The sequence below is a fragment of the Clytia hemisphaerica genome, unplaced genomic scaffold, assembly GCF_902728285.1.
Source record: "Clytia hemisphaerica strain Z4C2 unplaced genomic scaffold, Clytia hemisphaerica genome assembly, whole genome shotgun sequence".
Lineage (NCBI taxonomy): Eukaryota > Metazoa > Cnidaria > Hydrozoa > Leptothecata > Clytiidae > Clytia > Clytia hemisphaerica.
The window spans coordinates 169,777-192,926 of record NW_027104166.1 but is presented as its reverse complement, the minus strand read 5'-3'; the positions used below and the strand labels follow the sequence as shown (position 1 = coordinate 192,926).

General features: G+C 34.6%; 3 protein-coding genes across 3 annotated transcripts; 1 reads left to right on the top strand and 2 right to left on the bottom strand.

The window, feature by feature from the left end:
* Positions 1 to 4,358: 4,358 nt before the first annotated feature.
* Positions 4,359 to 8,227, top strand: LOC136814197 (uncharacterized). The gene is made up of 3 exons (XM_067070709.1): positions 4,359 to 5,039; positions 5,458 to 6,452; positions 6,757 to 8,227. The coding sequence occupies exons 1-3, from the start codon at positions 4,430 to 4,432 to the stop codon at positions 7,396 to 7,398; spliced, it is 2,247 nt and encodes a 748-aa protein (XP_066926810.1). The 5' UTR covers positions 4,359 to 4,429; the 3' UTR covers positions 7,399 to 8,227.
* A 1,293-nt stretch (positions 8,228 to 9,520) lies between these two features.
* On the bottom strand, positions 9,521 to 14,304 carry LOC136814195 (steryl-sulfatase-like). Its single transcript, XM_067070708.1, has 5 exons — positions 13,977 to 14,304; positions 12,787 to 12,966; positions 11,776 to 12,453; positions 10,209 to 10,676; positions 9,521 to 9,902 (listed from the first exon to the last, which is right to left on the bottom strand). The coding sequence occupies exons 1-5, from the start codon at positions 14,254 to 14,256 to the stop codon at positions 9,592 to 9,594; spliced, it is 1,917 nt and encodes a 638-aa protein (XP_066926809.1). The 5' UTR covers positions 14,257 to 14,304; the 3' UTR covers positions 9,521 to 9,591.
* Positions 14,305 to 14,556: 252 nt separating this feature from the next.
* Positions 14,557 to 22,740, bottom strand: LOC136814194 (glycylpeptide N-tetradecanoyltransferase 2-like). The gene is made up of 12 exons (XM_067070707.1): positions 22,309 to 22,740; positions 19,641 to 19,765; positions 19,385 to 19,476; positions 18,818 to 18,934; positions 18,396 to 18,566; positions 18,001 to 18,109; positions 17,353 to 17,424; positions 17,040 to 17,078; positions 16,769 to 16,828; positions 16,331 to 16,498; positions 15,900 to 16,037; positions 14,557 to 15,597 (listed from the first exon to the last, which is right to left on the bottom strand). Exons 1-12 carry the CDS (start codon positions 22,700 to 22,702, stop codon positions 15,577 to 15,579), a joined length of 1,506 nt encoding a protein of 501 aa, XP_066926808.1. The 5' UTR covers positions 22,703 to 22,740; the 3' UTR covers positions 14,557 to 15,576.
* Positions 22,741 to 23,150: the final 410 nt, after the last annotated feature.

Below are 23,150 nucleotides of genomic sequence, written 5' to 3'. Positions count from 1 at the left end.
GAAGAACCAATAGTATATCTTGGATTTGTATTTTGAAATTTGAACTTGACGAATCTCAAATGTATCAAATCTTTCATATCCTTCTTGAGCTAAAAAATGTTTTTTTCTCTATTAGAAAGAAGATTTTTTTCTTCTTCATTGATTTTCATCTTCATTTGTTTTGAGTTTAAAACTTCAAAATCATCCATTAAAAATTGTCTTTGAAACGAAGAATTACTCATAGGGGTTCTAAGTTTGCAGATACCAATTCTTTTGGAGCAGTTAAAAGATTTGGCCCTTCTATCAGTCTCCTATCGTATCAGTCCAATTACTATCAGTCTTTGATATACTGATAAAACTATACTGAAATAATAAGGTTTTACCCTTTTAAACAGGGGGGGGGGTACAGAGGCAGGGTACTAACCCATAGGGTACTAACTTGATTTTTCACTCAATTTCTTTTTAGTACCACCCACCCATATTTAGTATCGGGTACTACTTCAATTTTGCTGTAAAAAATAGACAGCACCACCTCCTAAAATCTTATATTTTACAGAATAGACCAAAAGAGAGGGTACTATGTTAGTTCTTCTGACTGAAATGGACAGATAATTCAAACAAACTATCATTGATTAAGTCAGAGGCTTTTGTCCTTTGATTTTAATAACACACTTCTTGGCCATTTCGGAAGTTTTGTCTTCACAAAAATCAAAAAATTTCTCAAAAGGGTAAAAAAAAGTTTCTCAATTAAAAAAAATTTCAAATCAAAAAAATAATATTTGAAAAAAGTCAAAATATTACAAAAGACTACTTTTTTTATTGAAAAAGGAGCAAAACTCTGTGAAAAAGTACCCAAATAGTACCCTGTACTTGCTAGAAGAGTGAAAAATACACACCCCCACCCCTAAAGTAGTACCTGGTACTAACTTTTTTGAATTGCAAAAATAGACACCACCACCCGGCTATGGGTTGTACCCTGCTGTTTTAAGGTACCTTAAGGGAAGAAATTTGGCGGATTGCAGAAATAGATTTTTCAGTGAGGATTTAATTGGGCGAATTTTGGCTAAATACACCAAATCCGTAAAATTTTCCTTTCGCTAATATTTCTTCCGTTAAAATAATTCATTCAAATTTAATTTCTTTTTAGAGAAAATATAGCTAGGATTCACATTTCATCCTTCCAAAATCAAATCATAATTGAAGAAATTACCGAAAAAGTGGAATGGATAACTTTGATAGGTGAGTAAAGGACATTCCCCACTTTCTTCCTTTAGATTAATATATCTATCAACCCTCATTCGCTGAAAGGAGATTGGACTCGAGTTTAGAAGCACCGAATGACGTCAAATGTTTGAAAGAGTTTTATTGACGTAAGTCCTGGTAAACTGTCACAGTGTGTAAGGGGGTTCCAGGTCCCGCCTAAAAATTCAGGTCCCACCTAACCCTAAAAGTCCCACCTAAAAAATTAATCCCTAGCTTAACTTGTTTCTCCCACGATCAGTTTCAAAAATAGTGTGACATAAAAAAAAGGCAAAAATAGTACTTTTGACTTTGAATGTGCCTAATTTAGACTTACTTTATAAATAATGAGGGTAATTGAAAAGTAAGTCTATTTTGGTCACAACCTGAAAATTTCCAAATACCACGTGTAGCACAACTTTAATAAAACCCAAATACCTCGTGATCTAGCCATCCAACCCTTATAGACCATACTATTTTCAGGACGTATCAAAACCTAACACTTGAACCTGGTTTAAAAGTCGATTTCACTGATGACGTCAGCAGGATTTTGAGTCACTTCGGAAAATTTTAAGGGGGTCTAATTGACGGAAAAGTTTAAAAACGACCCAATTTTCATACCTACTTTCACGATCTTATAGATAAAAGAGTCGAAATCGTTTTTGAAAACTTTTTTGAAAATCTTCTTTGCCGAAAATTGACATCATAATAAAATTACCCTGAGTATCAGAGGTTAAGTTTTCAAAGAACATATAAACCTCTGAAGACAAATAATAGAAATTTAATCGCGCATGTGTCAATCTAATCACTGTAGAAAGAATTAAAGATGAAGAACAAATATTACCTTATTAATGTCTAGCAGACTGTATCAGTATGCAACTTTTGTCTTCGTTGATTGCACGATGAAAAGAATCTCAATTCGTCGGCAGAGCATCAATATATGATTCTGACCTGTGCTTTTCATGGTATCATAAAATGCCTCAGAATGCCTCAACAATTTTGAAAACTAGAAACAGCTCAGTCACCTTACTTTGAAAATTCTTCTTATTTCTGCGACGATCGGAGGAAACATCGGACTTGGTCTTGGCTTCAGTTTTGTGACAGCTTTTGAATTCTTGTTCTTCTTTTACGATTATTTCAATCTCCTGTTCACTAAGAAGAAACAAGCAACATGCTGAATGGACCTACCTAATGATTAGCATCAGATGAAAATAAGAAAAAAGTGACAATAATTGTACAAAAATTCAGAATGGAAAAATAAAGCTTGTGTGTTGAATATTGTAAAATGGTCATGGGAATTGCCATTTTGCATCATTGTGCAAAAATCAGAAAAAAATTATGAGTCAACATCGAGAAAAGCTATACTTTCTTATTTGGTTAAAGGGAATTTCCCCAAAATACGAAAATCCGTCTTTTAAGGCGAATAAGAATTTTCCAGGAAAAACCACTTCAGCCATTCTTTGGAGAATCTTGCCCTCCATCTTTGTACAAAAAATCAGAAAAAAGTAATGACAGGATTTTGCACAAAGTCCCAAAAGCCCTATTTTTAGGCAGTTTTTGGCCTAAATTTTCCCAAATATATTTTCTTTCGAAAATCGGGCTCTGACACATTTTAGGCATTGCTATTTTGCATCATTGTGCAAAAAATCAGAAAAAATAACGAGTCAACATTGAGAAAAGCTATATTTGCTTATTTGGTTAATGGGAATTTCCCCCAAAATACGAAAATCCGTTTTTTAAGGCGAATAAGAATTTTTCGGGAAAAACCACTTCAGCCATTCTTTAGAGAATCTTGCCCTCCATCTTTGTACAAAAAATCAGAAAAAAGTAATGACAAGAAAAAAAACCCCTATTTTTAGGTAGTTTTTGGCCCAAATTTGCCCAAATAAATTTTTTCTCAAAAATCGGGCTCCGTCACGTTCTGGGCATTGCCATTTTGCATCATTGTGCAAAAAATCAGAAAAAACTAATGAGCCAATCCTGAGAAAAGCTGGTAACAGACAGACGGACGGACGGACGAACGAACGGACGGAACGGACTTGGGTTAATTTATAGAACCTCCACCGGGGTACCCGGAGGTAGGTCCAAAAATAAAAATTAACAATTTGTAAACGAGGGAGAACAAACGGTATAAAAGACTCATGATTTGATTTTTAGAATCTTTCCAGTGTGTAAGCTCTGGTTTAGAAGGCCCACTTTTTGCCTTGCCTATTCTAATTTTGAATAAAGTCAGTCGTCTAAACATGATCTAATAAACATTTTTATAAGAAAAGCGCTTTAAAAAAATTAAGCAAATCCAGAAATAATGTGCAATATTTACCCAATTGCATGAGTAAGCAAAGCAGAGGCATATTTTTCACTCAAAAATGTATGCTTATAGAATTTTACTTATGCTTGTTTTTTATTATAATATGAAATTTTCAGTAGGAATGAAACATTTTGTAGGAATAGTGTATATAGTAACCTTGTCGGTGTATACCAGCATCCCTGAAATAGGTAGTCTAGAGCTAGACTACTAATTAATATCAGTTTTACTCAAGAGCTTCTTTTACAGTAGTATGACAAAAAACCTACCTAGAAGTTTGTTTACTTTTCAAGTGTTTGAATTAGTATTCCAATTTCCCGTACGGATTTTTTTCTTTTTTTTGACTTTGAGGCAGGATTGCTCCTACATTGTGTGTTAAGAATAGTGATCTGGAAATCGAGACTATAAAATAGGGTAAGCCTTAATTTTTTTCTCTCGGTTCAAAAAGGTGGACCTTAAAAACACAGACCGCCAGTTAAAAGCTCATAAAATAAGCCTTAGAAATTCTGAAAATTAAGCACGAGGTTGTTAATCTATCAATCTATCAATCTGTTAATCTTTAGATGGGAGAAAGATTGAGCCTAAATTGCCCATGCTTAAAGCTCTAACTTTCTTTTTTTAATTATTTTTTTCATTTTATAATAATCAAGGCTCAAATGCATCAAAGAATAAGAATAGTTTAGTACCAAAGACAAGTCTGGGATGACTGAATGTTAAGAGAACAGAGATAAATATATGTCTATTTGTATAATACAAAAGGAGCGCATAAACTGTAAGACGGAGAGTTTGTTTATATTAAAAATCAATCAAAATAAAACAAAAACAACATACAAAAATATTGACGTTTGTGTGATTAGTAAGACACTTTGAATGAAGGCTTAGTGTGTGCATCAAGGCTATCAAAAAATGGCAGCGATGTTGACCGTTCAACAAAAACTGTTAAATCTACAACCAAAAGCAATCGATTCAACAAAATGTTCACCAGATAAATCACTTCATCAACAAGTATTGAGGAACTTTCAGATGGTATCAGACCGACAAGTCAAACAATTCAACCTTGGTAACACTCAAACATTCACAGATCCTATTAAAGCTGCCGATTACTTGCTTGAACGAGAATATGGAGAAACTTCACTTTTTGATCCTGCTCAGCATGAACCAGTTTTTATACCTCCGGTCTTTTGCTCCAATCAATACACCAAGAAGTCTCCTGTTGCTCTGCTTGATTATGACATCGAAAAGCAGTGTCTTGAGACTTTAGATAATTTAACGAAGGGATCGCCAAATTATTGGTTTACTGAGCAATTGCAGACTTTCATACAAAATCAGGGAATGACCAGTGAAACTGTCCATCAAATAAATGCTGCTGATTTCACCAAATGGCTTCTGAACGTTAAAATCACTCATCTCGTTGCTAATGAGTTATCTGTCAATAGCCTCACTCTACCCCCATCTATGTCAGAACATGATGTTTTTCTGAAAGGTTGCATTGCAGAACTGAGATCTAAATCGACAGGTGAGAATTTCTTATGGTTATGCTGTGTCACTAATCCTGCCACTAATGAATGAGAAAGCTACAGTGTGTCCCAAAGAAAAGCGGACAAATTTTTATGTAAAATGAGTAAAATCCTCAAAACTGTTCAATAAATATAAATTCAACTCCTAGATGATTGAAAAGGTTATTGAGATTGTTGAAGTCATAAAATTCGGCATAAATTATTACATAAAAATTTGTCCGCTTTTTCCGGGCTGGCTGTATTTGATGCTTTATTACAGCCACTTTTTCCAGTTTGGAAGTAAAAATCTATTGACATTTTATTGATTTTTCTTTGAATAAGAAATCTGTCTGATAACTTTAATTTCAAAGCTTTGAAGATGTGATTTAGGTTTCAAAATATTGATATTCACATAAACATTAATTTGAATTATCATAGCATCACAACTACAGACGACTCTCCAAAGTTGTCTTCTGAAGTTTCCAAGCAATGGTGGTAAAAAGAATCTAAAACGCGAGGTTGAAAAACTGGTCGAACAAAACCCACCACAAGATTCAAACTTGTTATGGTTTTTCGAATTGCAACTATCAGAACGTGGTGAAGAAATAGAGCACACAATATTTGATCGATTTTTGTCAATGAAAGAAGATTCCGTTCTCAATGATACAGTAATTCTTCAATCTGTTTGTTTTTTGACTGATGTCAAAAAGAAGAAACACCAAGAATTCGATCTTGTCATTTTCTCTTGGTCAAGAAAACTAGTTATCGGAATTGAGATGAAGAGACAACTCACTGATACTGCTTTTGAACAAACTGAGAAATACCACCGACTATTCGAAAAAAGACTTGGGGATCAGTTCGGTGATGGCTGGACGTTTGTGCCAATCATTTGTGTTGAGAAAAACACCGAGACGTTCGAAAGCTTGCATTATATCAGCATTAACACTGACATCAAAATGTGGTTGTCAGCCATATTCAACAAATTTCCTGAGAAAAACTCTCAAATACCCTTCCTACCACCCATTGAGCAACTGAAAAGCGTCTTGAGACTCATTGTTTTCGCAATCCACATCTCAAAGAAAGATCAAATAGCACCCATCACAACTACCAGTTGGGTGAAATACATCAGCGATGCCATCGACTCAGTCTGCACCAGCCATAACATTTTGTTCCACTCCAAGGAACAATTACCAGCACTGACAGCAGATGATCCCAAGTACAAGAAAGTCGTTCTAAAAGGTGGTTATGGCACAGGTAAAAGCTTTTTGCTCCAGCAGAAAGCAATTATGCTGAGCAAAGATCCATATTTCAGTGGTTATGTGATGTACATATGTGGAAAGAGTTTGTTTCACTTCAAATCGACTCTATTATACTGGCGAACAGTATATGATCTACAAAAGTATAATGTACATGTTGAAGGGAATCTCAATTGGGTAAGTTTGATTACTTTCTTCACCGAGCTGTTTTCAAACCTTCAATACAGCCTTATTTTGGTTGGGGAGGGGAAAATTGCCTCTCAAATCTACATTAAACGGGAACATCTTTTTTCGAAACCTTGATATCCTATACTTTACCTCAACAAAATACAGCATCCTGCTATTCTTAAGCCTATTAGGAGCTAATGAGTTAGATATACCTATAAATTTTGTACTGTTTATTTTTTCGGACAAACTATGAATTTAAATGATATTGCCTTGAAATCTATTTAATGAACAGAATCTTGTTTTATTAATTTAGGATTTGCTAGAAGGTATGAAAAAAATGGAAATTGCGAAAAGACCTAAAGCCTTTTTGATTGACGAATTTCAGTATGAAACCAGTACATTAAACGAATTATTAGATATCGCTGATGTTATATGGATTGCACTAGATGCTCAATTTCAAGAAATGAGCATTGAATCATTTACCGGGGTCAATCTCAACAAAAACCTTCGCAATAGTGGAGAGATAGTGTTAGAAGCAGAGAAAAAGATAGCACACGATATATTCGGGACCACACCGATATCCATGCCTCCAAAGAACTTTCCACGTGGATGTCGTCCAATCACAGTAGATTCTCTTGATGAAGGTGTAGATAAAGCTAGAGAAATGACATCCGAAGGTATTTTGGTTATAAGTAGTTTTGATATAACTAATGGATATAAGATCATGTCTGGGACAAATAACGGATGGGAGATTAAAGAATTTAATGCTCCTTATTCACCATATGAATATCTTTTGAAAGGTGGAATTTTAATGGCTGGATGGTCCAAGTGGAAGGGTTTCGAATGGCCCACCGTAGTTGTTGGTAATAGGGGGAATCACCATGATAAAAGTAACCTTTACATGCGATGTACAACCAATTTGATAATTGTGTGCGATGATATAAATAATGTATGAAGTCTTTTGACTGTTGGTTTAACATAGAAACAAGTATACTGTAATGTAAATATTGTAAAATCAAGTGTCCATAAAAGGTACGAGTTCCAAATATACGAGTGAAAAAGAAAATATCTCCAGGGGTAATCCGATAAGAATATCCAGGGGGTATCAATCCATTTTCTCAACTTCAGTTGAGTTAGAATCTGAGAATGTGTGTGTGTGTGTCTGTCTGTGTGTGTGTATGTCCCAAAACTTTGGGGCAGCCTGGAGACTTCAAAAATTGTTCGATTTGGCTGAAATTTGGCACACTTGTTCCTTGGGTGAATATCTGGGGGTGTTTTTTTCGTTTTTCAAAAATTTTGATTTTTAGGGCCTGGGGACGAGTTTTTCGCCAAAACGAGGCTAAAACTTTGGGGCAGCCTGGAGACTTCAAAAATTGTTCGATTTGGCTGAAATTTGGCACACTTGTTCCTTGGGTGAATATCTGGGGGAGTTTTTTCCATTTTTTGAAAATTTTTATTTTGGGGGACTGGGGACGAGTTTTTCGCCAAAACGAGGCTAAAACTTTGGGGCAGCCTGGAGACTTAAAAAATGGTCGGATTTGGCTGAAATTTTGCACACTTGTTCATTGGGTAAATATCTGGGGGTCTACAATTGGGCCTATGAATAATTTGAAGCCACTGAAGTTGAGCCCAGTGCGTTGCGCACGTTCGACTATTCAGGGTATTTGTATGGATATTAAATAGGACAGCCTAGTAAAAACTTACTTTTTAATACGTAGTTATATCACTTCAACCAAATTTTTCACTAATAGTTCACAAGTTTTGGTTCGCCATTATAACGTTCAGCATCCAGAATATAAAACCATTTCATTAAATTTGTTCCAAAGTATTTGAATTCATTTTGACTTATCAATTTTTTTTCTTCATATTTTTCTATGTTAGAGTATCTAAAAATATATAAAACCATTTCATTAAATTTTTTCCAAAGTATTTGAATTCATTTTGATGTTTCAATTTTTCTTGATATTGTTTTATGTTAGAGTATCTAGAAATATATAAAACCATTTCATTAATTTTTTTCCAAAGTATTTGAATTCATTTTGATGTTTCAATTTTTCTTGATATTTTTTTATGTTAGAGTATCTAGAAATATATAAAACCATTTCATTAAATTTGTTCCAAAGTGTTTGAATTCATTTTGATGTTTTAATTTTTCTTTGTATATTTTTCTATATTAGAGTATCTAAAAATATAAAACCATTTCATTAGATTTGTTCCAAAGTATTTGAATTAATTTTGATTTTTAAATTTTTCTTTATATTTTTCTATGTTAGAGTATCTAAAAATATAAAATATTGTAAATAAAAGACTGGGAAAAATTGGTCCTTTAATTTTCTGGGTAACTGAGAAAAGGCATTGTTATTAAAAGATATAGGGAATGAAACTTTATGCTATTTTGCTAAACTTTAGGTCATGGAATGCCTGGAAGACTAGAGACTCCCCCAAAAAAAATCATTTTAAGGTTTGTTTTGGTCATTTGAAAAAAAAATTGCAATCCGTACATTTTGAACATTGCTATTGCTCTTGAAAGAAAAAAGATATACCTCGATGTGTAGATAAATTTTAGTGAATTTTTCAGAAAAGCTTGTTAATGTTAATGAAAATGAAGTGAAGAAAAAAATAATTTCCTTTGCTTGATCAAAAATTGTGGATTTATTTTATTCTGAAATTTGAACTTGGCTGATCTATTATGATCTTAAATTTTCCATATTCTTCTTGGGCTATAAGTTACAATCCTGAGATCAACGTTTGAATTTCAAAGTTAAGGGAAAAATATATTCAAAGATTTTGGCCTAATAGAAAAATATACTCTCTTTTTGAAAGATCTAAAAAGTTCAAAATCATCCACTAAAAATTCTTAATGTAAAAAACTTTATCTAAATTTACAGAAAACCAAGTTTTTTGGAACATACTTTGGTTTAGGCTCTCTAGCTGTTTTATAGTATTTCAGAGAATAAAACATCAAAATGGTCAAATAGACCAATTTTCAGTTTAAGGTCTTCGAGAAACACTTACCCCAAAAAGAAATTAGATATTTTGATTATGGAGCAGAATGTCGGAGATTTTTGACATTGCGGTTGTCTAAGAAAACAATATCAAAGAAATTTTGTCAGAAAATGACTTATTTACATGCATATTACAATATTAGCTAAGTATCTAAATTCTCGCTTCGAGGTTTCCCAAAAGGGAATAAATCTCGAAAATCGTCATTCGCGTCCCAAACACGACGACAATAAGGGAAATTATGACACGGTAATAACCACGGATAAACCGGCATTTCAAATTGTGAAGACCATAAATTTGAATTCTGTCTCGTTTGAAAATGCGCTTTTAACATGTCACTTGATTTAATAAGTATATTGTTAAGATGTGTGGCGAGCTCTGATTGGTTGCTAGGGAATCTTTTTGGGACAGTATCCACTATGATTGGCTCAGATAGTTTTCGTAATGATTTTGATCCTGCAAAAAAAAAAAAAAAAAAAATTTTTAGCTTCTTATCTAACAAAAGACATTTGAGGAACAAAACAATAGAGACCAGTCGGGGCAAACATAAACAAAAACATAAACAACTAAAGGCAAAAACATAAACAAAAAAAGTGCAGAGTAAGAGGACAATGTGCTTTCTGTGCTCTTACTCTGGACATTTTTTTGCTTTTGTTTTTGCTTTTAGCCAATGAGATGGTTTGTTTACTCAAAATTTTGGTGACTTTTTATACGAAGTAGCTAACCGTAAAAAGGTGTATTAGGAAATCAATCAAATCTCACCATCTAAATAATAATAAATGATTTTGTATCCTTCTTCGAAAGTCAACATTACAGGCTTTTCAACGTTGTAATAATGAAACAAAGTCTTCACTGATTGGTTCATAATGACCTCATCAATTTGATCACGTAAGCCAGTCATATTCACACTAAAAACGTCTGTATTATTGTAATCTTTAGCATCGGTAAATGAGAATTGTTCTAAAGCACTCCTTGTCATTAAATCTACATAGAAAGAAGGTTTTGGGACTGGGCACGACTCATCCCTTTTTCTGATCATCTTCAAGAAACTCTTGTTGTTATTCTTATTAATATTGGTCACGTGAGCTGCATCTAATATGGTATTATATAGCGATGTTATAGGCAAGATCTCGTCGATATCTTCGGATGGTTGAACCCCACTGGTTTTCGTTTGTTTAATGTCTTTTATCCATAACGGGATTCGAAAACAATCATCCCAATTTATTTTCACTAAAAAGGAAATAATGCAATTAAAAAATATTTTACACGCTTTTCCAAAATCTGACTGGAAGCATTCTTTCTTCTAGTTTTAAAAATAATCCAAACGCTCCCTTAACAATCAAAAGCACAAAAATCGCACAAAAAGTGGCTATACCGAAGCAAATATCAAAATTTTTTAGGTTTTGGCGCTTTAGATTGTTAAGGGAGCGTTTGGATTGTTATAGGTAAGTACGGTAGTGCGTTAAATTGAAAGGGATTTTTCTACATGATAATCTATTAGTCAGGTTACCGGTTGAACAACAACGACAAGCGCGGAAAATGTAACAGACTCGAGTTTGACCCATGCTAACGTCTCGTAACATATATTAGTCTATTAAATTTCATATTCATCGTCGTGACTTTAGCAGCATGCTTGATATTCATGACGTAACCTTTTATACGGAAACACCCGAAAAACATCGGGCGTTTGCCACCAGTTTTGAATTTAAACAAGGAAGCAAGTGGCAGACGCCCGGTGTTTTTCGTGTGTTTCCGTATGAAAGATTACCATAGTGGGCAGCACCCCTCCAACCCCCACCTGAATAAAGTCACCCCCACCTGCATAGGGTAACCCCCACCTGAAAAATGCTACTGACCCAACCCCCACCTTCTTGGACCACCCCCACCTAAATTCTGAAAAGTTTCCAACCCCCACCTGAAAAAGGTTTTTGACTGTTTTAACAATTTTGAGGGTAAGCAAGGTTAATCACTTGAAAATAATTTCTATGCTTTTTATACTTCATACATCTTTTGTTATAATTATTAGACTTGGGAAGAAATAGACTTTTACTGTCAATGTATATGTTTATGATGAGCAGGGTTGAAAGAAAGTTTTTGAGTCAAAATAAGAAAACTAGTAAATAAACTCTCCAACCCCCACCTGAAAAAAGTCACCCCCACCTGTATAGGGTAACCCCCACCTAAGATTTGTGAGCAGGCTAACCCCCACCTGCTTAAATTTTTCTGAAAACCTCCAACCCCCCCCTAAAGTTAGGGGGGGGGGTTCCCACTATGATTACGTCATGAATATCAAAAATACTTAACTTCACCTCTTTAAGTTGATACTAACCTTCAACATGTTCAAAACCTGTCGACGTTTTCTGATATGCATCCGTCAAAGTTGGTTTCCAATTACATGAATTACCACCTGTTATAATCACTATCGTGTCATCCAAAATATCTTGCTCCTCAAGTTTCTCTATGACATAGCCTACACTCCAATCCAACTCTTGCAGAGCATAATATCTAGGCGACCGCGTTCGCTCGCTTGAAAAATAAGGCGAATGAACGTACGGTGGTAACATTTTCAAATAGTTGACAACCATTAAAAAAGGTTCGTTTACTTGTTTCAAAAATAATGAAGCCCCTGTTGTGAAATACAGTGTTAGATTTGTCATGTCGTAAGGTTGTAAACGAATCTCGTTCTCCCTGTACATAACACACGAAGCTGACCGCTGCACTATAAACAGGTGAAGTAAGATATAGAAAGCCAAAGCTGTGCTTACAGTATAAACCAGTAAATTCATGTATAGGTATACAGACACTACTTTAAACCAGACCAGCATTGTCAAGAATAGGAATAACAGTAACCATAAGAATGAGGTGTGGTAGAATAACTTGAGGTAGGGATGGTTTAAAAGTGATTCTTGGTTTGTAATGACACTCTTTTGTTCCTCACACCATTCGTTATGTGGGTAAGCCACACCCATCCATGTGTCAAAACCATGTTGTAAAGGGTTGTTTATACCTATGGATAAAAACATTTGAGGGGATAAAGTATGTGTGTAAATTGGCTTGCATGGAAAAGAAAGTATGAGAGCATGGGTGGGAATACTGACATGTTTGTGTGAGAGATGGTAGTGTGTTGAATTCCAGATTTTTGGGGCTATGAGGGCATCGATTCCAAATGTTTTGCGAATTTGCTTGTATGGGAAAAAGAAAGTATTAGAGTGCTGTATAGGTCAAACAAAACACAAAAATGGCATAAAGAAAACATAAGGCAAGGTGTGGAGGAGATTTTGATATTCAGACTCATTCATCAATGTCCCTGAATTTTTCACAAAATTGTCAAACTTTTTACCTTTAGGACCAAGCCCTAATTTCCAGTATCCATAGAAAGCTGTTGAGTATCCTTCTTTCTTCAGTGTGGAAGCGAGGTTTGGTTCTTTAGTACTCAGCCCACCACTGCTTGCAAGACTCGGGAAACTGGTAAACGGAAGAAGTTTACCACGAATGATACCAGTGTTCACTGCTGGTTTACCTGGAATCGAGATAGAACGTGGAAATTATCTTAATGGTCAGTAGGCTAAATGCGTTCGTTTTGTGAAGCAGTTGAAGAGAAATCTAACTGTGGGATCCTGCACAAAATGTCTATCTAGAGACTTGTGAGAAATCAGTTAGTAAATCCAAGATTCCTGAAATCTTTTTCTTATTCGTATGTCAGCTGGCGAGATTGGCCAGTATGTAACTTAGCTGTCATTAGAAAACGTCGAGTCACCTCATCTATTTTAAGAGGCTATGTCAGTAGAACTTTTAGTAATTCGAACGATTATGATTGTTACCTCGGCTTGTTGCTTTATTTACTTTGTTTGCTATTTATATTCCTTTTTTTAATAAACTTACTACTGGTAATTAGATTGATATAGATTACCCGTCTGCTTTCAGGGTTTCGGTACCATGGGATAGATTTTCCCATGCTACCGAAACCCTGAACAGTATTATAGTAAAAACAACCTGATCTTATCATCTGGTCGAATAAAATCGAAGAAAGCTATTAATCTTAAGGAAGCCGGCTTCAATCATGGACAAAAGGTTGTAGACTTTTCAAAAATTGAGAAAAATCTCTCAAAATGCCCTACTTTCCCCTCTCCCTAAAAGTCTACAAACCTTTTGTCCATGATTGTTGTATGAAGTCTAATTGCTTTAAAATTGTATAATTTTTGTTGCTCCCACTGGCTCCAATGTGGAGAACGTGTCAGCCTAATTAAACTAATTACCGCAAGAGTGGTGTAGCAATCGGAGCATTGACTTCTACAATCATCGTCAAAATACATTGACAATATTTTAAAGTTTTTTAAGAATTTAAAATTCGGGCGGGAACTTCGATTTCCGTACTTACCCTTTGTTCCATTGGATTTTAAAACCCAGAGTCTACTTTCCAACCGTAACTTAATGCCCTTAAAAATCACTTCAAGTTTTAAAATTTTGAGGGAATTCCCCTTTTGTGTCAAATATTATGACGGTGAATAAAGAAGGTTAATTTTCACTCACCAGTAAATAAGCTTGCAAAAGTTGATGCCGAAGACGCTTCACCATAAACATTGCGAAACCGGTTACCGTCAAAATTGACAAACTTCTGAAGGTTTGGTAATTCATCTGTTGAACCTTCCAAATCTAGCAATATCTCATTCAAATGCTCGATGTAAAGAATCACGAAATTTGGTTTCTTTGATGAATATGTTGAAGATTTTTCTTCATCATTGCATTTGATTGGTTGATTGTTGATGAGGAAGTATACCAGTATGGTCAATATTGGTGTTACCATCTTCATTTCATTTTTCTTGTTTGTTCTTTATTTTTTTACTTTTTATAATAATCTATGGGATAAAAGAAGTAGTATCACATATAGAAAATCGAACGTGAATAATCTCTGGAAAAAAATATAGCCTGATATGCATGATCATTTGAATCTACATGGCTATGGGACAAAAAAAAGGGATCAAATGTTGAGTTTATAAATATAGATGCTTTGAATTGCATCTAGAATGGTTTTTATTTGCTACCTCTCAAATCAATACACATAAATAAGGAAAAAATCTATTTTTCAAATGGAAGATGGACGTGAGTGATCTCTGGTGTTCTGTTTCGTCTTTTATGATCATTTGGGCACGGTTATTTACAAGTACTTTGTTTTCATTGCTGTCAATAAGCGAAAAAAGGTTTTTCTTTAAAAATTGCAAACGATTACAAATCCAGATGATAGTGGACTGACTTTACAAAATATTGGAATGTAGTTGAAGGTTAAGAAAAATAAAAAACTAAATCTGAAAAGGATATATGAATTTCGCTGGTTTTTGAGCTCAGAGATTCATGATATTCATGACGTAATCTTTTCTACGGAAATACCCCGGTTTTAGCCAGTAGTGGCAAATTTTAACTAGACAATAAAGTTTGCCACTACTGGCAATACCGGGGTCTTTCCGTGTAAAGCATTACTCCATGAATATCATGAATTAGTAGTCTGTTGGCATCCGCTTCATGCTCTTTAGCGGTTTTGTAGGGTCTGCACTTGTTCAGACTAAGACATAATAAACATTGAAAAACTGAATATTAAATTCGTATATTTAAATAAAGTAACTATATTTTTACTACTAGCATTTTCTTTTAATATAATCTAGCTACTCAATTCTAGTCAAAGAAGAAAAACATATCGAAAATAAAAATAAAGAAAAATGCTAAAAAAAGTTGAATCATACTGACATTGAAAAATTTACAGTAATTCATCTTTCAAATAGATCTACTTTGTTAATAAGAATAAATTTCGGGTAGAAAAAAAACATAAAAATAACATAAAAAAGATTTCTAGGTCTTTGTACTTTGCTGAATTTCAAAAAAAAAACCAAGGCGGAGGCTTTCAAATTCTTCTGGAGTTTTCATCCCTCGCTCTTAACCTAGAATTTATAAATTAGTTTCAATTGACACTTGACTTGAACGAGCTGTATCGAAATGTTTTGAATGGGCTTCAGTCACAGGCAGACATAATGGTTCTATTGAAAACATTCTGCTCATCCACCATCCACCATTCTATGAGAAGCCAAAGCCAAGATAATGAATTCATAAGAGCTCACCAACAACATTGTGAACCAATCCCCTACTGTAATACAAGTCCAACCTATAAGTGAAATACAGAAATTACTAAAGATCAACTTTTGATTAGTGAAACACTTCTAAAGGTATACACTCAAAGGGAATGATTTATAAAAACTTATGTAGATACTTAAAAAAAACAGCACCCACTCCCCCGCGCCACTTCCTTGTCTTCATTTGGAAAAGGATTCATTCTTGCGAATAAAAATTGACAACAGCTTTCTTGGTGATTGAATATTCTCAATAATAAGGTATACAGTCAAAATGTTACTTGGATGGAGGAGTGTTCAAACCAGACGTAAGTATGTCAAAGGAACTATTTCATACCTTTTGTGGTGGGATAGTTGGGCATTTCCAATTGTATATGTAATAATTCAGATTGCCGTCACCGATACCAAACTTCAATTCTTCAAGAACTTCTTCATTTTCCATTAGGTTCAGTGCGTTGAAAACGTCAAAACCATCCTGGAAAACAATGAAAGAAAAAAATGAAGAAGAAAATTTCATTAGCTTTTAAAAACACCAAGCAAATCTATGAAGGAAAAATAAAGGCCAGTACAATCTTTTAAAAAAGTATCATCGCACTCCATAGATTAAGTTGAGTTCCTTTGCCTTTAAAAAATTCAACTATCAAGATGTGATGACGGGGTTGGAAAACTTTTTATCGTTTACTGGTGACAAAAAGGCTTCGACACCTGCTGTATTATAAGTGTGTGTTAAGATTGGTAACACAGCTAATTCTGAACGAAAAATCTTACATTTCTAGCTACAATGAGAGCATCAGATAAAAGATCTTTCAATGTCATCGTCGTTGCAACATTGTAAAATGAGTATGCAGCTTTCAAGGTTTTATATTTTGGATGGTCGACTATGGTTGAAGGTAGCTGGTAAAAACTGAACATATCCGTCACATTGTCACTATCGTCCTGCAAAACAAAATGAAAGAATTATCTTTAGCCAAAGTCAAGTTTTTCATGTGAGACAAAATACATAATTTACACAAAGAATCAGCCGAGATTTTTCAATTTTATTTTGAATTTTTGAATACTTCTTTCGGAGAGAAATTCGTCTGAGACAGAAGACCCTAATACTATAAAAATAAATTTCTTTCGATGTCTTCTGATTTTTATATAGACTTGGAAAAAGGTTTACGGGAAACAATAATGAAATTGCAAATTTGTCAAATGAAAAGATACCATTTTGATATACGCAGTAACTACGCCATCTTTAGGTAAGAACCAATGTTTGAATTCTTCCTGAATAAGACAAGACAAAAAAGATGAGCATAAAAGTCATAAATCAGCACAAATCAATCATGTCAAAAAGAAAATTTGACGCATCAAAAGGTTTATCAGGAAAAGCAAGAAAGAAAACAAGGCTGAAATCCTAAGTGTAAATACTGACTGAACATTTTCCAGTCATTTTGATTTGGTCGTCAAGTAAACACAAAAATTATTTTTAACAAACCTCATCAAACATTGGAGCCAAATCAAATTTAGCCAAGTACTAAAAAAAAACAAAAAAAACGAGTTATAAGAAAAAACAAAGATACTATGTTACAATGAATGAAAGATCAAGGGTTATTTTTTGGTTCACACTTTGTCAAACTAGGATGTTCTTAATTATAACCCGATTAAGGGCTGAAAATGGGCTTGAATTTCGAGCAACAGGTAATAATTTTTGTCATTACTTTCAGCCTAATTTCAGCCTCGTTTTATTGCAAACATGATGGAATAAGTCCAAAAAGTGCACACAAGCAATACAAGATTTATTTACTTACATTTGATAACAATTTATGACCACTGGGAACATCAGCTTCAGTTAGGGGTCGCAATTCTCTATCTTTCAGTCTCTGGAATAGTAAAGGTCAATCAAAATATTAAAATAATAACAATTCCTTATCATTAAAATCACTATCATAAACAAACAAGATTTGCTGCGCAGTGGTTAAAGCATAGTTCTTAATTTCAGACACATAATGGTTTCTACAAAGTAAGTTAGCCTGCATTCTTCAATTCTTGCTATAAACTTTGAGACGGTTTATAAGCAGCCTTGTATACTTCACAGGGCGGAATTCCGACACAAATTTCAACACTTTATACAAACACTCATAAAAGAAACAAAATAAGATTTTAGTATAAAGTACTACCTTATTGAAACTAATTTTCACGGGAACTAATATTTGCGGTCGGAAAAATCAGAAAAATTGGAAAATTGCATTTTGCTGGTTTTAATTTTCGAGGTTTTGCCCTTTTTGGAATAAATTTTTTTCATTTTCCTAGGGATTTTTCAAATTTTTCGATAAAATTGGAAAAAATTGTATTTCGCAGGTTCGAATTTTGCCAAAAAACTGCGAAAAACGCTAAAATTAATTCCCGCAAAAATTAGTTCCAATAAGGTAGCCAATTTCAGAGAAAGATTGGCTTACTTCTGGTAACCGATAAAGTTTGATAGTTCTTTGCATGGTCATATTTCTTTTTAAATGTGAAAATTTGACTTCAATTAATTTCTTAGGATTTATTGAGCGGTGCCAATATCTAGAAACATGAAAAGAAATCTTTGTTGAAAATTAACTTTTGAATTCATTGGTCCTACTAAAAAAAATTGTTCTTAAAAAATATTTTTGCAACTGACCAAAACATTGTGACTCTCACAAAACTTGTCTATTATAGATGCTAATAAAATTGAAAGGTATTCTGCACAAGAGTGTATCTAGAGCATAACGTAGCGTTGAACGGCAAAGAATTTTGAAATTTCCATAGGCATCAGATCTGTTTACAGACAACAGAAGGATGAATGGATAAATCTATGAAATATTCTTACCTACAAGTTCCAACTGGTTTTGGCAGCACAATACCTGCAGTATAAACGGCTTGGAAGATTCCCTCTAAATTGACACGTCTAGTTATTTCCCTGATTAATACTGGGGCAACTCGCTTTGAACGTAACTTCTTGTGTACACATAAGAAATTGATTTCGACCATGTTTACATGTCTAGAAAATAAGGGAGCAACATTTTGACAGAATTTAAACAATTTTCTTGCTCCAGAATTAGCCAAGCAATAATTCTTTTCTGAAAAACAAACAATGCGAAGTCAAAAAAAACCAAAGTTAAAGGTAATTTCCTTTTCATGGTGAGATCCAGACAGCTTTTTCCCAGTTTTTCACACGCAGTAGAGTTTGGATCATTTCTTAATAGCTTTTGCAAGACATAGGGAAAAATAGGAAACATCAGCAAATCTTACTTTTCGTATACTTTAATTTTTGCTGGTACTCCACTGATGAAACCAACCAGCTTCTTGTTTGTAGAAACACGAACAGCACAATGCCATATGTTCTTGAAGCCTGGTGGACGAAGTGCCCTTGAGATTGAATAAGAAAAAATTCATCCATCATCTAGAAACAGTCTCAAAGATAAATTAGATTACAATGTTCGTACAACATTTCATTTTTAAAAGTAATCCAGCTCTTTTTCCTGGCTGGGAGAATTATCAGCTGTCTGAAAATACTGAAATTGTAAGGGATTTTGCTTGCAAGTAAAAAATGCTCTATATTACATGAAACTTTCCAAATATGTTCCAAATGGTAGATTAAAACTTTGAAGAAAGAAAATTTGAAAAAAAATTGACCAGGGGGGGTCTGCACAAAAGAAAACCGGGGGTAAAGCACAAAAGGTCCCTAAAAACAGCTATTTTTGGCTGAAATTTGGTGCTATGATAACCCTTAGTCATTTTAAATGGCTAAAATTAATACAAAGTGATGGTCCACAGTAAAACTTTTCGATTGTATAAAAACAATAATCAATAACAAACCATGATAAAAATGTGGGAGAATAGTCAAATCGGAACATATTGTCGTCATCTTCTACATAATTTTCGTTCAGCAATGTATACAGCTCTTTTAACTATAAATGAATGACAAAGAAATAAAAGATTTTTCAATTCCTAACCAACCACAGCTGTAAAAGGCAATTTTTCTTAAATCACACCATGCATATGTTAAAGGGAATAGCCCATTACAATGCCAGTACAAAGTCTGAAGAGTGATCACAGTTCATGAAATACTGACCTGATCTTCATCTCCCAAATCTAATGTATCCCATTCAAAGCCAGGTGGCAGGGAAAATGGTTCTTGACGGATGTCTTGTTTGTCACCTTCCACGGATTCATTGGTATGCAAACTGATCTTATCATCTGACGAAACAAAAAATAAAAACATGTAACTGCCTTGGAAGTGTTTCATACTATTTATCATGAATGTGATGCACAGATCTAAGGAAAAGCTTAAATTGTAATTTTGTAATATTCAGTGCTGCAAATAAGGAAATTTCTGTTGGGCGGTAATTTTGCAATGGCAACAAGAGTAATATGAGCAGGGAGTCTGGGCGGGACAACAGACAGTATAGCTGGACCTTTGATATTCCAGGATTACGACTTTCAACAGCTTATTTGCGATTTTTGCCTCTCTAACCCAGATCCTGCAACCTCTTTACATTTAGGAGGATCGAAGTTAGAGTTTTTTTTAGCATTAAAATAAAAAGCATCCATTCCTAAAATTTTTCATTCTCAGGATTGATTCTCAAAAATTTTTGCGCGCGTACATAGAAACCGGGCCGGGTAGAAAATCTAAACATAGAATTCCAAAAAAATACCGATCATCGTATAGAGCACTAAAAAATACCCCCTTTCTATGTTTAGTTTGTTCTACCTTGGATTAACTGAAAATATCTTCAAATAAGCTTTGTCCGCTATCAGCCCCCGCGGTAATCTTTGCCCGCTTCAATTCTTAGATAATGAATAAGAGAGGTGCGTTTAGCTAAGCCGTGCTCGCTTGCTTATGTTTACTTATCTTGTATATTTTAGTGGTATTTATCCAATGAAAAGGATGTTGACAAAATATGCACGGCGCTGATGGAAGTTTTTGCTTGTTGTTGGAATGTTTACAAGGCTCTTGACAGAAAATCCTTTGTTTATTTGTCCATTGTGATAGTACTGTTATTAAATTTTGTTAGATGTGACAAATATTGATGTTTGTAAGTCAGTCAAGAACAAGTGCAAATTAGGATACCTTCGGCAATCTCTCCTACTTAGGAGAGTATCTTAAAAATTGGATACAAAATAGTATCCAAAATAGCAATCAACATCCTAATTAGGATACTAAAAACCAAAAAACCTGTATTTCAACCATATTTATTCAAATAAAGCTATAAGCGGTTTATTACTTGTGGATTTTAAAACCTACATAAGCAAAAACGAAAGTTGTTGGGAAGGAAAGAGTAAACGCAAGAAGAAGGTTTGGTTGTGTTGATCAGGTATGTTTTTATTCTATCCGAACTAATGTTATAAAAGACCAAGATGGCCCTGACTGCCTAAGTAGGAGAGATTGCAGACAGGTATCCTAATACAACCCTGCCGATTCCCCGGACAATCCGGGGTAAATGTCTGGGGATCGAAAAAAAACTATATTTCCCCGGACATGTAACTTGTGCACCACCACGCGCGTCCATAGAGGCATGCGGCGCGACCATCTAAATGTACCGCACGATCAGGTATACACGCTGCGCTGCCGTTAGAGTACGTCGCGCGGCCAGTATGGCACGCCACATAGCCAGTATGGCACATCACAGTGCCAGTAAGGCATATTTATCTTTACGTGCGTAGCGCAAACAACGCACCAAGTCCGGGTTTCCGGGGCACTAAGTTTCAAAATAAATGTTAAAATCTCCGGACATTTACAAGAAATCCCCGGATTGTCCGGAGAATCGGCAGGGTCGTATCCTAATTTGCACTTGTTCCTGACTGTAAGTGCAGTTTATATAGCTTGATTCCCATTGACAGTTACATCAAAATGCCTCGAAAATGTCAATATGAAAATTGCGTAATCAGAGAACGTATGTCTCGCTCATTATAAAAAGGCCGAGACAAACTTTCAATAATTGGATTGTAACATCGAGTTAAGTCTCTTTTGTTAAGTCACCAGGGGGTAAATAAAACAGACCTTGATACATTTATCGTTCGTTCCAACTTGACAATTCGTTTAAAACTCAGCCTCCTAAATATTTGGGGTAGGTAAAATATGTACAAAGAAATTCATACTTTTCCAACCCGGCGAATCTTTAAAAAAGAAGCGAACAATAAAATATAATTACCCTTTCCAAATAAACCTCTTCGGTGGCGAGCGTAGTCTACTCTGACGTAATTGTAAAATTCATGTGATGGGAGTTTGACATAGTAATGTAATGTTGTTTGGGGAATTATGAAGTTCTCTGGAATTTCGATTGCATTTATTCAGGTTGATTTTTTATGACTTCTAATGGTACTTTTTCTAATGAGTTTGATTACTCTGTTCTCACACTTATGTCTTTTTTTTCGCGTCCTTTTCCGTGATTACTTTTATTTATATTTATAAAGACAGGTAACAAGAAGGCATATTGATGTAACTGATTGAAGAATCATATTCTGGTTTTCATATTATTAGATGCTGTTTTAGAGCTTTGTAGCTACCCTTTCCTAGCGATTGCTGATGTTTATTGTTAGTACCTTTAGTTAAAAATATCAAACTTTTTTTTATGTTAAAAAAAGGCAGGGCAGTGTGTGCCGCTATGCTATGCGCTACAGAAGAGAAGCCAAAAATAGTAGTGTTTTTCTCCGAAACGGGCTGTTTTTAGCAGCATCCAGTTACCAGACGCTTGAAAGACATGAAAAATGCTGCACAAATAAAAAAAATAAAAAATTACCAAGTTTTGGAACCGGTTGTGTATCCCAAAATTCAAAGTGTTTCTTTGATGCTTTCTCCTTTTCCAGGGCTGATTCATTGAGCATGATAGATGCAAAAGCTTTTTGTAGAGTTTCTGCATTCAATCTTGGAGGATTGATTGAATTTGCTTGCTCTTCACCATCTACTACATCTTCAGCAGCAGCAGCTTCACCTCCCGCAGCTCCACCTTTCTTCTTCTTTCGTTTCCTTTTCTTCTTTGTTGAGGCCTGTTCTGTAGATGTCGTTTCATTATTCTCTCCATCATTAGATTGATCTCCTGCATCTATTTCATCTTTGGAAGCTGTTTCTACTGAGTTTTCTTGCGACGAAGCTTGTTCATTTTGAGGACAATATGCAGCATTTTCGTCCGCCATCTTTCTTTCCCTTCCAAAATGTGTTTCCCGGATTTCACTTTCCCGCCTAATGGGTTCTTACCAGTCCGGCAAATTTCACTACGGAAGAATTCCGGTTAGCCATCAAAAAGCATGCATCGTCTACAAAAAGCACTGCCGCAACTTTTTTGAATGGGGAGAGCCAAAGAAAAACGGGAGCCAGGGAGATCCTATTTCTGGTGATTTGAAATTTGTTAATGATCATCCATTCCATCGATACTAGAAGTAAAACTCAAAGCCTCTTTCAAAATTATTGTATATAGCTTTGATATTTGTTCTTTGATTTGAAAAAGAAGAGCAGATGCTCGGGCAGATGATGGTAAAGAAGGATATTGGAGTGGTAAAATAATTCGGCGCCAAGGAATTCAATACAAAGTCTTTGGTCAGTATAACCATACTGTATCCCAGAACCTTTTTCAACCTTTTTCAT